This window comes from Elgaria multicarinata, chromosome 1 (assembly GCF_023053635.1).
Source record: "Elgaria multicarinata webbii isolate HBS135686 ecotype San Diego chromosome 1, rElgMul1.1.pri, whole genome shotgun sequence".
NCBI lineage: Eukaryota > Metazoa > Chordata > Lepidosauria > Squamata > Anguidae > Elgaria > Elgaria multicarinata.
Genome location: NC_086171.1, coordinates 215,902,424 through 215,914,736, shown reverse-complemented (window position 1 = coordinate 215,914,736; position 12,313 = coordinate 215,902,424). Strand labels below are relative to the sequence as shown.

The following is a 12,313-nucleotide window of genomic DNA, read 5'->3' as shown; positions in this document are numbered from 1 at the left end:
GAGATGAAACTCTCCCCCCCCACACCGTTCAGTCACCACATGGCCAGAGGCAGGGCTCCCGCTGCCTCTCACTCACAGCATGTACGTGATCACTCCCATGCTCCACATGTCGGTGGTGTAGGAGACTTGCTCATAGCTGACCACCTCGGGTGACAGGAACTCCGGCGTGCCAAAATTCACTTTCAGCTTCTCTCTGGGATTGTACCTGGGTGGGTGAGAAGGAGTCGATGTCTGTTTCGGCACGTCTGAGGCGCACATGCGCACTCATGCACACACACACAAGCATACCCAGGCAGGCATAGCGGCACGCCTGTGCACATGCACGCCTGTGCGTGCATACCCGTGCACATTTGCACGTGTACACTTGTGCATGCATACTCATGCATGCATAGCCACACATGTGTGCACATGAACACCTGTGCATGCCTAGCCATGTACATTTGCACTTGCACAGCCACTCACATGCATGCCTAGCCATGCACATGCATACCTGTGCATGCATACCAATGCACACGTATGCAAACACAGTCCCCAGGAGGATGGCCACTGGGCCAATGCTCCTTTTGCAAAGAGCTTTTGTCCAGCCTTCACCTTGCTCAATGCCAATCCCTCGGGGTGCAGCAGGAGAGCATGCAGAAAGGGGACGAACTGGCATTAACGAGGGCATCCTTACCTTCGGGCAAGTCCAAAGTCAATGATCTTCACCATGTGACCCTTGGCAGTCACACACAGGATGTTCTCGGGCTGCAGGGCGAGAGAAAGGGCGCCGCAGGTGAGGGTCTTGGGAAGGAGCCCAAGGGGATGAGGGCGCTGGAGGTGCCATTTTACTGGGAAGGAGCCAAGAAAGAGGAAGGGAGACCCAGTCCCCATGGTCACATGCGCAGAAATGCAGGGGCTAGCCGGAGGTATTTTGCCAGGCATCTCAAGGTGGTTTCACACATAGAATCATAGAATAGCAGAGTTGGAAGGGGCCTCCAAGGCCATCGAGTCCAACCCCCCCTGCTCAATGCAGGAATCCACCCCAAAGTATCCCTGACAGAGGGTTGTCCAGCTGCCTCTTGAAGGCCTCTAGTGTGGGAGAGCCCACAACCTCCCTAGGTAACTGATTCCATTGTCTTACTGCTCTAACAGTCAGGAAGTTTTTCCTGATGTCCAGCCGGAATCCAGCTTCCTTTAACTTGAGCCCGTTATTCCGTGTCCTGCACTCTGGGAGGATCGAGAAGAGATCCTGGCCCTCCTCTGTGTGACAACCATTGAAGTGTTCGAAGAGTGCTCTCATGTCTCCCCTCCATCTTCTCTTCTCCAGGCTAAACATGCCCAGTTCTTTCAGTCTCTCTTCATTGGGCTTTGTTTCCAGACCCCTGATCATCCTGGTTGCCCTCTTCTGAACACGCTCCAGCTTGTCTGCGTCCTTCTTGAATTGTGGAGCCCAAAACTGGATGCGATACTCTAGATGAGGCCTAACCAGGGCCGAATAGAGAGGAACCAGGACCTCACTTGATTTGGAAGCTATACTTCTATTTATGCAGCCCAAAATAGCATTTGCCTTTCTTGCAGCCATATCGCACTGTTGGCTCCTATTCAGCTTGTGATCTACAACAATTCCAAGATCCTTCTCGTTTGTAGCATTGCTAAGCCAAGTATCCCCCATCTTGTAACTGTGCCTTTGGTTTCTATTTCCTAAATGTAAAACTTGGCATTTATCCCTATTAAATTTCATTCTGTTGTTTTCAGCCCAGCACTCCAGCCTATCAAGATCCCTTCGAAGTTTGTTTCTGTCTTTCAGGGTATTAGCTATCCCACCCAATTTGGTGTCATCTGCAAATTTGATAAGCGTTCCCTGCACCTCCTCGTCCAAATCATTAATAAAAATGTTGAAGAGCCCTGGGCCCAGGACTGAGCCCTGCGGTACCCCACCCGTTGCCTCTCCCCAGTTTGAGATGGATCCATTGATAAGCACTCTTTGAGTACTTGCATGCAAACCCATCACTCACCATCCGGTCTCTGGGTAGTTTGCAGCTGAATGTGTGAACGGCACCCATTCCAAAGCCATTGCGTGTGTGGGAACTAGGAATGCTCTTCGTCTATCTGTGGCAGCCTCCCCCAACTTGGTGCTGGACTGCAAGCCCCATCATCCCCAGCAAAGGCATGCTAGATGGGCATGCTGGGAGTTGCAGTCCAGCACATCTGGAGGGCACCAGGTAGAGGAAAGCTCATTTGTGGGGTTTCAATTACAATAGATGTTTCACACGAAGTACAGTGTAGAGGGAATATGGGTTAGGGTTTCTGTCCCCACGTCTTTCTCCCACAATACCTGAATTCGGGGTCACTTCGGTTGCTGTCCTTTTAAAACTGTTGTTGTGTTTTAAATCTTTGCACCACTCCTAGGTTTTATTTTGGTTGTTATTTTATACTGGAGTTTTAAACTTTTATATTACTTTTTAGCGTGTTGGATATAATGGCATTAATGGCTGCGAACGGTCCAGAAAGCTTCTGCGATTGGACAGTATAGAAATGTAATAAATAAAAAATAACAAAATGGATAGGCAAAAGATAAAAGACAGAAAAAAGGAAGTACTTCTTTTTTAAAACTTTTGGAACTCACTGTCACAGGACCAGGCAGAGCTCTAAAGGATCTGTCCAAGGTGCTGAATTGCCTTAGAGATCTCCTTTAGAGTTCTGACTGAAACCCAGTGCGGATTCATCGCCCCACTGACTTCGGAGCCCCCAGCCTACACTGCTAAGGTCAAGCAGGGCAGGTCTATTGGCAGCTGTCAGTCCTGGCAGTTCAGTGGAACCTCTGTGAGGAAATGCTGGTGTGGGGTGGGGTGGTACCATGAGAAACTAGAGGCCGGACTGGCTAGAACTTGGTTCTGGTCCTGCAGGAGGCTCCCCCTGGGATCACTCGATGGTGCTTTCATCGTGGGAAGAGCATGCAACTGACAGCTGTTTGAAGATGGAGCTTCCTGGGGTGGAGGAGAATACAAGGTAGTCCTCAGGTGACACCCTGCTTCAATTTGGAGAAAGGAAGAGGTTGAACTCTTGCCGGGAGGGCGTGGGCTCCCACTTGTAAATTGCAAGCTGAATATGAGCCAACAGTGCGATATGCCTGCAAGAAAGGCCAATGCTATTTTGGGCTGCATTAATAGAAGTAGAGCTTCCAAATCACGTGAGGTACTGGTTCCTCTCTATTCTGCCCTGGTTAGGCCTCATCTAGAGTATCGCGTCCAGTTCTGGGCTCCACAATTCAAGAAGGACGCAGACAAGCTGGAGCGTGTTCAAAGGAGGGCAACCAGGATGATCAGGGGTCTGGAAACAAAGCCCTATGAAGAGAGACTGAAAGAACTGGGCATGTTTAGCCTGGAGAAGAGAAGACGGAGGGGAGACATGAGAGCACTCTTCAAATACTTGAAAGGTTGTCCCACAGAGCAGGGCCAGGATCTCTTCTCGATCCTCCCAGAGTGCAGGACACGGAATAACGGGCTCAAGTTAAAGGAAGCCAGATTCCAGGTGGACATCAGGAAAAACTTCCTGACTGTTAGAGCAGTACGACAATGGAATCAGTTCCCTAGGGAGGTTGTGGGCTCTCCCACACTAGAGGCCTTCAAGAGGCAGATGGACACCATCTGTCAGGGATGCTTCAGGGTGGATTCCTGCATTGAGTAGGGGGTTGGACTCAATGGCCTTGTAGGCCCCTTCCAACTCTGCTATTCTATGATTCTATGATTCCATGGGTGGGCTTTCACGGACCCACGGTCCTCTCACCTTAAGTGATGGCTCGCTGCTTTGCCCCCTGTCTTAGGCAGCCTCCACGCCAGGCTAGGGTCCACCTGCAGCTGCGTACCTTGAGGTCCAGGTGAAGCACCCTCATGTGATGCATGAACAGGATCCCGTCGCAAATCTGCCGCACGAACACCATGCAGTCCACCTCGGTCAGCTGGTAATCCTCGTCGATGATCCTCTCAAAGAGCTCGCCTCCTTGGACGCTGCGGACAAGAAGGGGCAGGATTAGGCCACTGGGCTGGGCTGAAAGGCCCTCCTTTGGCTTGACTCCTCTCGGCCTTTCCTGCGCTTTTTCTCCCCCGTTTCTTCCCCACAAAGTTAGATTTCTCAATCCTGCCCAGCCTCCTGCAGCGTTCTCGTTCTCCTCCCATCCCTGTTTTTCAATTACATGCTATTTTTGTTTATCCAAATCAGCTTAAACGGTCACTTTTTCCTGTTTCAATCCTTCGGAAGAATTCAGGGCCGCTCATAGAGGGTCGTCTGCATTTATCCTCAGAACAACCCTGCGAGGGAGGCCAGGCTGAGCGAGTGTGACCTGACCAAAGCCATCCAGTGAGCTTCCTCGGGGAGTGTGTGTGTGGGGGGGGGGTTTGAGCCCCACTGGGGCAGGCAGACTCCACTGCAGAGCAGGAAACCCTCTCGTGCAAGCACTGAGTTATTACTGACTCTTGGAGGGACACCAGTTTTCGCTGACGTTTTCTTGGCAGGCCTTATAGCGGGGTGGTTTGCCGTTGCCTTCCCCGGCCATTATTACCTTTCCCCCAGCTAACTGGGTACTCATTTTACCGACCTCGGGAGGATGGAAGGCTGAGTCGACCCTAGCTGGCTACCTGAGAACCAGCTTCCGCTGGGATCGAACTCAGGCCGTGGGGAGAGTTTCAGCTGCAGAAACTGCTGCTTTACCACTCTGCGCCACACGAGGCTCACCATGAAAAATTCACACACACTCCATAAACGTCCTGCCGAGAGTTCCCCAGGCACATTGCCCCTGGGCCGTTTTAAGAAACACCATGCAGAACTCTGAATTCCCATTCAGCCAAATGCTGCTTCCCCGACTGGGTGCTGTGCATAAAGGGTGCAACGGCAGAAGGCTTTGCCAAACCCTGAATTCTCAGGTCCCCTCCAATTCCGTGGTTTTGCGGTGGCGTCTCCAAGACAGGCCCAAGGCATTCGGCAGAACGGCAGATGCGCCCCTGACCCAAGTCAAGATGACCAGTGCTGACGTATTTATTTGTTACATTTATAAGCCAGCACAATAACAATAACATAAACAATTATCGGGACCTTTCATAACATCCCAAATCAGCTGCCTCCATCTGCTTAATAACAGGGCCGGCCCGACGCCCTCCCACAGCGCTCACTGGGCATAGGAGCGATGGAGGCTGCTGACCAGGTCACTGGAACACCTTGCTCAGTTTTGTCTACTCTGGCAGGCAGCAACTCTGCCGATCTCAGCTGGTGGTGTTTCTCATCACCTGCGATCCTTCTAAATGGGAATTGAACCTGGAACCTTCTGCATGCAAGGCGTGTGTTCTGCTGCTCAGCTATGGCCCGCCCTTCCCAAAGGCCAGCCTTCCTCAACCTGGGGCGCTCCAGATGTGTTGGACTACAACTCCCAGAATGCCCCAGCCAGCTGGCTGGGGCATTCTGGGAGATGCAGTCCAACACATCTGGAGCGCCCCAGGTTGAGGAAGGCTGCCAAAGGCCCTCTACATTGCTTCTCTCTCTCTCTCTCTGGCGACTCACAACTCCATGAACAGCATGATTTCCCTCTGCGTCTCGATAGCGTCGTACAGCTGGATCAGGTGCCGATGGTTCAACTGGTTCATCACGTCAATTTCCACCTCAGCCATCTCCTGCGGGGCAAAGGTGTACAAAATGAGGCATGGTGTGGAGAATGCGGGAAAGGGAGACCGTTTTCTCACTCTCCCGTAACCCTAGAACCCAACGGGGACATCATCCCATGAAGCTGATAGTTGGGAGATTCAGGACAAATAAAAGGAAGTCCTTCACACAGCGCAGAGTTAAATTATGGAACTCACTGCCACAAAATGTAGTGATGGCCACCAATTTGGATGGCTTTAAAAGGGGGTTGGGTCAATTCCTGGAGGAGAAGGCTATCAATGGCTACTAGCCCTGATGGTTGTGTGCTACCTCCAGTATCCGAGGCAGTAAGACTGTGTGCAGCAGTTGCTGGGGAACATGGGTGGGAGGGTGCTGTTGAACCATGTCCTGCCTTGTTATCATAGAATCATAGAATAGCAGAGCTGGAAGAGGCCTACAAGGCTGTCGAGTCCAACCCCCTGCTCAGTGCAGGAATCCACCCTACAGCATCCCTGACAGATGGTTGTCCAGCTGCCTCTTGAAGGCCTCCAGTGTGGGAGAGCCCACAACCTCCCTAGGGAACTGGTTCCATTGTCGTACTGCTCTAACAGTCAGGAATTTTTCCTGATGTCCAGCTGGAATCTGGCTTTCTTTATTTTGAGCCCGTTATTCCGTGTCCTGCACTCTGGGAGGATCGAGAAGAGATCCTGGCCCTCCTCTGTGTGACAACCTTTTAAGTATTTGAAGAGTGCTCTCATGTCTCCCCTCAATCTTCTCTTCTCCAGGCTAAATATGCCCAGTTCTTTCAGTCTCTCTTCATAGGGCTTTGTTTCCAGACCCCTGATCATCCTGGTTGCCCTCCTCTGAACATGCTCTGAACATTCTGATACCCCCTGATAGACTAGAATTGGACAGATGGTTGTTCAGCTGCCTCTTGAAGGCCTCCAGTGTGGGAGAGCCCACAACCTCCCTAGGGAACTGGTTCCATTGTCGTACTGCTCTAACAGTCATGAAGTTTTTCCTGTTGTCCAGCTGGAATCTGACTTCCTGTAACTTGAACCCATTATTCTGTATCCTGCCTGGAATACCAGCCATTGGTCCCTGGCCGATGGCTGGTTGGCCACTGTGTGAACAGAGTGCTGGATTAGATGGACCCTTGGTCTGATCCAGCAGGGCACTTCTGATGTCCTTATGTTCATGCATAGTGGGGACTACCTAAGAGGCAGGTTCTGCTGGCAGCGTCCCCCCAACCACAAAAAAGTGCACTCATGTGGAGTTTAGCCACGGATAGAAGAGGCTGTCAGGTCTCACCGGAAGTCATGCGCTGTTTTACCAGCACTCAATACATGGTGAGAATCTGGATGAAACCCCAGCATGTTTTTTCTGGTGTTCTGGTGTTCTTTATTAATTCCTTCCTGCCCAATGTTCCTTTGTTTTGCCCTCACGTGTCTGGGCAAGACACGAACGGAGAAGGTCCCAAGCCAGTATTTCGGGACGGCGGCAAGCACAGCAGCAGTGAGGCCTAGCTCAGGTAGGAGCCCCTCCAAATTACCTGAGGGAGCAGCTGCTATCATGGCAAGCAAAAGTTGGGAGCCTTCAGTCGGTGGAAACCTGAATCCTCCATTTCCCCTCCTTCCCGTGGCCCCACCTCCTTTCCCCAACCGCCAAACTTTGGGGGATTTCCAAATGTTTGTGCAGGTTTCCCCCCGCCCCCCATTCCAAAAGATGCCACCGCTTCCGTACTTGTGGGACCCCACAGAAGACGTACCCTGTCCTTTGACCCCTGCTTCTTAATAATTTTCACGGCAAGCTTGAGGCCGGTCTCCTTCACTGTACACAGACGGACTTCTCCGAACTTCCCTCTGTGGCGAGAAAGGGAAAGACACACGTCACGGTGTTGCACGAGGAATTCTTCCAAACCTTCCTTCAGAGTCCTACTCAGAAGCTCACTTTCCCCTTTAGGCCTTTGACTTGGCTTCTTAAGCTACCTTACCAAGGATAACCACGTTTTAAGTTATGTGCAACTGGCTCTGCTTGTATTCATCCCTCCTCTCTTTGAGTTTCCCCCATTCTCTGAGTCTACATTGTAAACTCCTGGGGGCAGAGACTCTTTTCCCATCTTAAATTCTAAGCTACTGTAACAGTGGAGGCTGGTGGCTCCGGTGTTAATGGGGTTGTGAACCCGCTCTGGGTTTCAGCCAGAAACAGTCAGAACTCTAAATGCTTTAATGCTTTATGTGTGTATGTTCTGTGTTTTAGAATTTTAAATTTTGTATACTTGTTTTAATCTTAATTTTAGAATTTCTGTAAACCTCCCAGAGAGCCCTGGCTATGGGAGTGGTATATAAGTGCAATAAATAAATAAATAAATAAAGGACCTTCGCACCTTGGATAGCTCCTTTAGACTTCTGACTGAAACCCAGAGTGGATTCAGTGCCCTGCTAATACCCAAGCCACCAGCCTCCACTGTACTGCATACACTAGTGGCATAACAATAAAAAATTTAATTAAAACCAGAAAACAACAACCAGTAAGCAATGGGATGCCCCAGGCAGAAGAGCGCCAGGCAGAAGAGCTCCAGGTCCCAGGCAGAAGTGCCCCAGGCCCCAAGCAGAAGAGCTCCAGGCAGAAGAGTGCCAGGCAGAAGAGCACAAGGCAGAAGAGCTCCAGGTCCCAGGCAGAAGTGCCCCAGGCCCCAAGCAGAAGAGCTCCAGGCAGAAGAGCTCCAGGCAGAAGAGCTCCAAGTTCCAGGCAGAATTGCTCCAGGCAGAAGAGCGCCAGGCAGAAGAGGTCCAGGCCCCAGGCAGAAGAGCCCCAGGCAAAAGAGCCCCAGGCCCCAGGCAGAAGAGCTCCAGGCAGAAGAGCCCCAGGCAGAAGAGCTCCAGCAGAAGAGCTCCGGGCAGAAGAGCTCCAGGCAGAAGAGCTCCAGGTCCCAGGCAGAAGAGCCCCAGGCAAAAGAGCCCCAGGCCCCAGGCAGAAGAGCTCCAGGCAGAAGAGCTCAAGGTCCCAGGCAGAAGAGCCCCAGGCAAAAGAGCCCCAGGCAAAAGAGCCCCAGGCCCCAGGCAGAAGAGCTCCAGGCAGAAGAGCTCCGGGCAGAAGAGCTCCGGGCAGAAGAGCTCAAGGTCCCAAGCAGAAGAGCCCCAGGCAAAAGAGCCCCAGGCCCCAGGCAGAAGAGCTCCAGGCAGAAGAGCACAAGGCAGAAGAGCCCCAGGCAGAAGAGCCCCAGGCAGAAGAGCCCCAGGCCCAAGGCAGAAGAGCTCCAGGCAGAAGAGCTGTGACCACAGGCCAGGATTCGTCCCGCTTCCCCCCATTCTTACCCTCCTAGCATCTCCTTGGTGTTGATGTTGTACGTCTCTTTGAAGTCTACAGTTTTCAGTTGGACGATGCGGTGGGTGAAAGGGGCCGGTGGCGGAGGAGTGTCGTCTGGAAGAGAGCAAGGTGAATGAAAAACCCTTGTGCTATTACCCCACTGCTGCTGGGACTTCCGAGGAGGTGGGACAGCCCATGGCAGGTGATGGGAACTCTTTGGCGTAGCATCTCTAAGGCATATTCAGAGGGTGACACCTACTGGTGAAACAGTAAAAGTGCTTTTGGGCAACCCCATGAGGCTCCGTACCTAGCCCAGCCATCCCCAAGGCATGTCCAGACATGGCCAAGTCAACCTGCACAACAACTCAAGCAATTGCTTGGGGGTGTGAAGAGCTTTAGGGGTGCTAGTGGAGTGCAACCTGAGTGGTGTGCTCCAGGGACCCTAGCAGTGTCAACCGGGACGCGCAGGTCTCAGACTGCATGCGACAGCACAAGTGACCCAAGATTTGCGTCCTTCTCAGACTGTGTGGGGCCCCGTGTGACGTTGGGCTGGACAGGTCTAACTCAAGGACTTGGCAGACCGACTTGTGGGCTTTCATTCGGGTGTGAAAGTAACCCTGGTCCCCACCGACTACAGGGACTGGAACAGGGCCAGCAGGAGACTCATTGGGCTTTAGGGTGGATTCCTGCCTTGAGCAGGGCGTTGGACTTGATGGCCTTGTAGGCCCCTTCCAACTCTGCTATTCTATGATTTTATGATTCTATGATGGAAGAGGCAGGGTTGCCCCCCCTATGAAGCAGGGTGAAGCCCCCACTTCAGGCACCCGGGCAGGTGAAGCGGCAAATTATGCCACTGCTCCTGCCTGCCAGCAGCGCTTGCCACTGCCTCCAGAGGGTGCTCCGAAGGCCCCACTGTGCTGGCCAAAAGAGAGACAGCCCGCCCGCCCGCCCACCCACCGACCCTCTGCCTCATACAGAGAGGATTCTCCGTGCAAGCCAAAAGGCGGGTGATCTCAGCCACCCACCTTTTGACTTGCACTGAGAATCCTCTCTGCCTGAGCCACAGGGTGGATGGGCAGGCGGGCAGGCTCTCTTTCGGCCAGCGTGGCTTTTCAGAGCGCAGGCAAGACCCAAATGCCTAGCTCTGAGGGCGTCCTTCCTCAGAGCCAGGCATTGTGGGAGGGGGTGTCCCAAGTGATTACCTGTACCATGGTTCAGAGAGCGGGAGAGCTTATGCCGACCCTGTGAGGAGGCCAGCAGCACCCTGGGGACATGAACACCTGTCCTAGTCCAGAATACCCTCCTCATTCCTGGTTGGGGTCCTCTTCAGTACCAGACCAGGAGTGTGGGAAGACAGTATCTGGTCTCACTGCCTGTGACATATCAATCAGTGGAGGCTAGTGGCTCCAACGTCAGTGAGCTGGTGAATCCAGGCTGGGTTTCAGTCAGAACCAGTCTGAGCTCTAAAGGAAGTATCCAAGGTGCCTTTAGAGTTCTGACTGGTTCTTAGTGAAACCTGGAGTGGATTTTTCACCCCACTGACATCAGAGCCACCAGCCTCTACTCATATAGTTAACAGTTAAAGCTGCAGGAGCTATACTAGAGTGACCAGATACAAAAGAGGGCAGGGCTCCTGCAGCTTTAACTTTTGTGATGAAGAGGAAATTTCACCAGGTTCTCCATATATACAAATGGCACCTGCTGAAATTCCCTTTTCAATACAACTGTTAAACCCTGTCCTCCTTTTCATATGGTCACCCTAACTCATATCACTTGAACATGGATTGATAACTGAGCATAGTTTAGGAGCAGCCGAAGGATTTCTGAGAAGCCAGTAGGGAATTTAGGCTCTTTTAGATCACCCATTTCCTAAATCCACCCACCCTCCCTATTTTATATAGCTCACAAATCTCCCAAAGGACTCCAACTTTACCGCCCCACCCCACCCCGAAAGAAAGCCACTAGCCCAGCTTGGGGTTCTGCCCAAACACATCTGACACCATCTCCGCCCCATCTCCAACTTGTGTCTGTTTGCAGTGGGCCTGTAACAAAAATGAAGGTACGTTCCAGGAGCCTGTGGGATACAGCAGAGGACAGCTTAACTTCGGATTTGAGTTTTGGAACCAGGTCTCCTGCACCGCACCCCACACATGGAGTTTTCCATGATACAGAATACGTGCATTACCATCTCTCAACCTCAGATCAGTATCCATAAAATACCAACAACAGTGGTCTACCTCACAGGATTGCCGTGAAAGGAAACACACTCAAGATAGATTTTAGACCTCTCTCTTACATTTCCTTCTTAGGCAAGCCTCTCACAGGCCATCCTCACCTCACCTTACCTATCGTGCCAAGGTAGGGTGACCATATGGAAAGGAGGATGGAATTTTTAACAGTTGCATAGAAAAGGGACTTTCAGCAGGTGTCTTTTGTAGGCATGCAGCACCTGGTGAAATCCCCCCTTCATCACAACAGTTAAAGCTGCAGGAGTATTACTAGAGTGACCAGATACAAAAGAGGACAGGGCTCCTGCAGCTTTAACTGTTGTGATGAAGAGGGAATTTCACCAGGTTCTCCATATATAGAAATGACACCTACTGAAATGCCCCTCTCTAGGCAACTGTTAAAGATACAGGAGCCCAGTCCTCCTTTCCATAGGGTCATCCTATGCCAAGGCCAGCTGAAGCTTCCCTACTCCCAATACTGGGTCTCCAGTATTGACCCAGTATAGTCTGGTGCCTGAGGCAGAAAATAATAACAGCACCTGTCCTTGCACACGCCACATGCATTCACGCATGTACACAATTAGGGATGTGCAAGCCAGCAAAATGTCAAGCTTTAAATCCTTCCTCAAAGCTCATCCTGATTCATATCTGTATCAAATTGTGAACTTTGTTTTTTTCTTATCGCACAAAAATACATGTCTATTTTTGTGCACATTTCCCCATTGTGTGTACATCAATTGTGCATATCTTTGAAATGTACACATTTTCCTCCCATTGCCTAAAGCATGTTTGTGTACATTATACAAAAGTATGCATTTTTCATGCACAACTTTCATCTACACATTTTTCAAACACTTTGGCGTTTGCTTGTTTTTAGCTCCGTTGATCACATTGCAAGCTCAAAAAATGTATGGATTTCAACCACAGAATGCATTTTGGCTCTGGGAGGTGCAAACTGGGTACATTTTGATCAAAAAGGAACTTTTTGAGCCAACAGTGCAATATGGCTGCAAGAAAGGCAAATGCTATTTTGGGCTGCATTAATAGAAGTATAGCTTCCAAATCACGTGAGGTCCTGGTTCCTCTCTATTCGGTCCTACTTAGGCCTCATCTAGAGTATTGCGTCCAGTTCTGGGCTCCACAATTCAAGAAGGACGCAGACAAGCTGG

General features: G+C 51.2%; 1 protein-coding gene across 1 annotated transcript in view; it reads right to left on the bottom strand.

Moving 5' to 3' along the window:
* Positions 1-12,313, bottom strand: part of MYLK2 (myosin light chain kinase 2) — a 41,109-nt gene that overhangs the window by 10,813 nt on the left and 17,983 nt on the right. Inside the window, exons 4-9 of the mRNA XM_063147450.1 lie at positions 8,925-9,030; positions 7,376-7,469; positions 5,530-5,639; positions 3,845-3,986; positions 674-744; positions 77-205 (exon numbers count right to left, since the gene is read on the bottom strand). Coding sequence (XP_063003520.1) covers positions 77-205; positions 674-744; positions 3,845-3,986; positions 5,530-5,639; positions 7,376-7,469; positions 8,925-9,030 — 652 coding nt within the window. The remainder of the gene's footprint in view (positions 1-76; positions 206-673; positions 745-3,844; positions 3,987-5,529; positions 5,640-7,375; positions 7,470-8,924; positions 9,031-12,313) is intronic.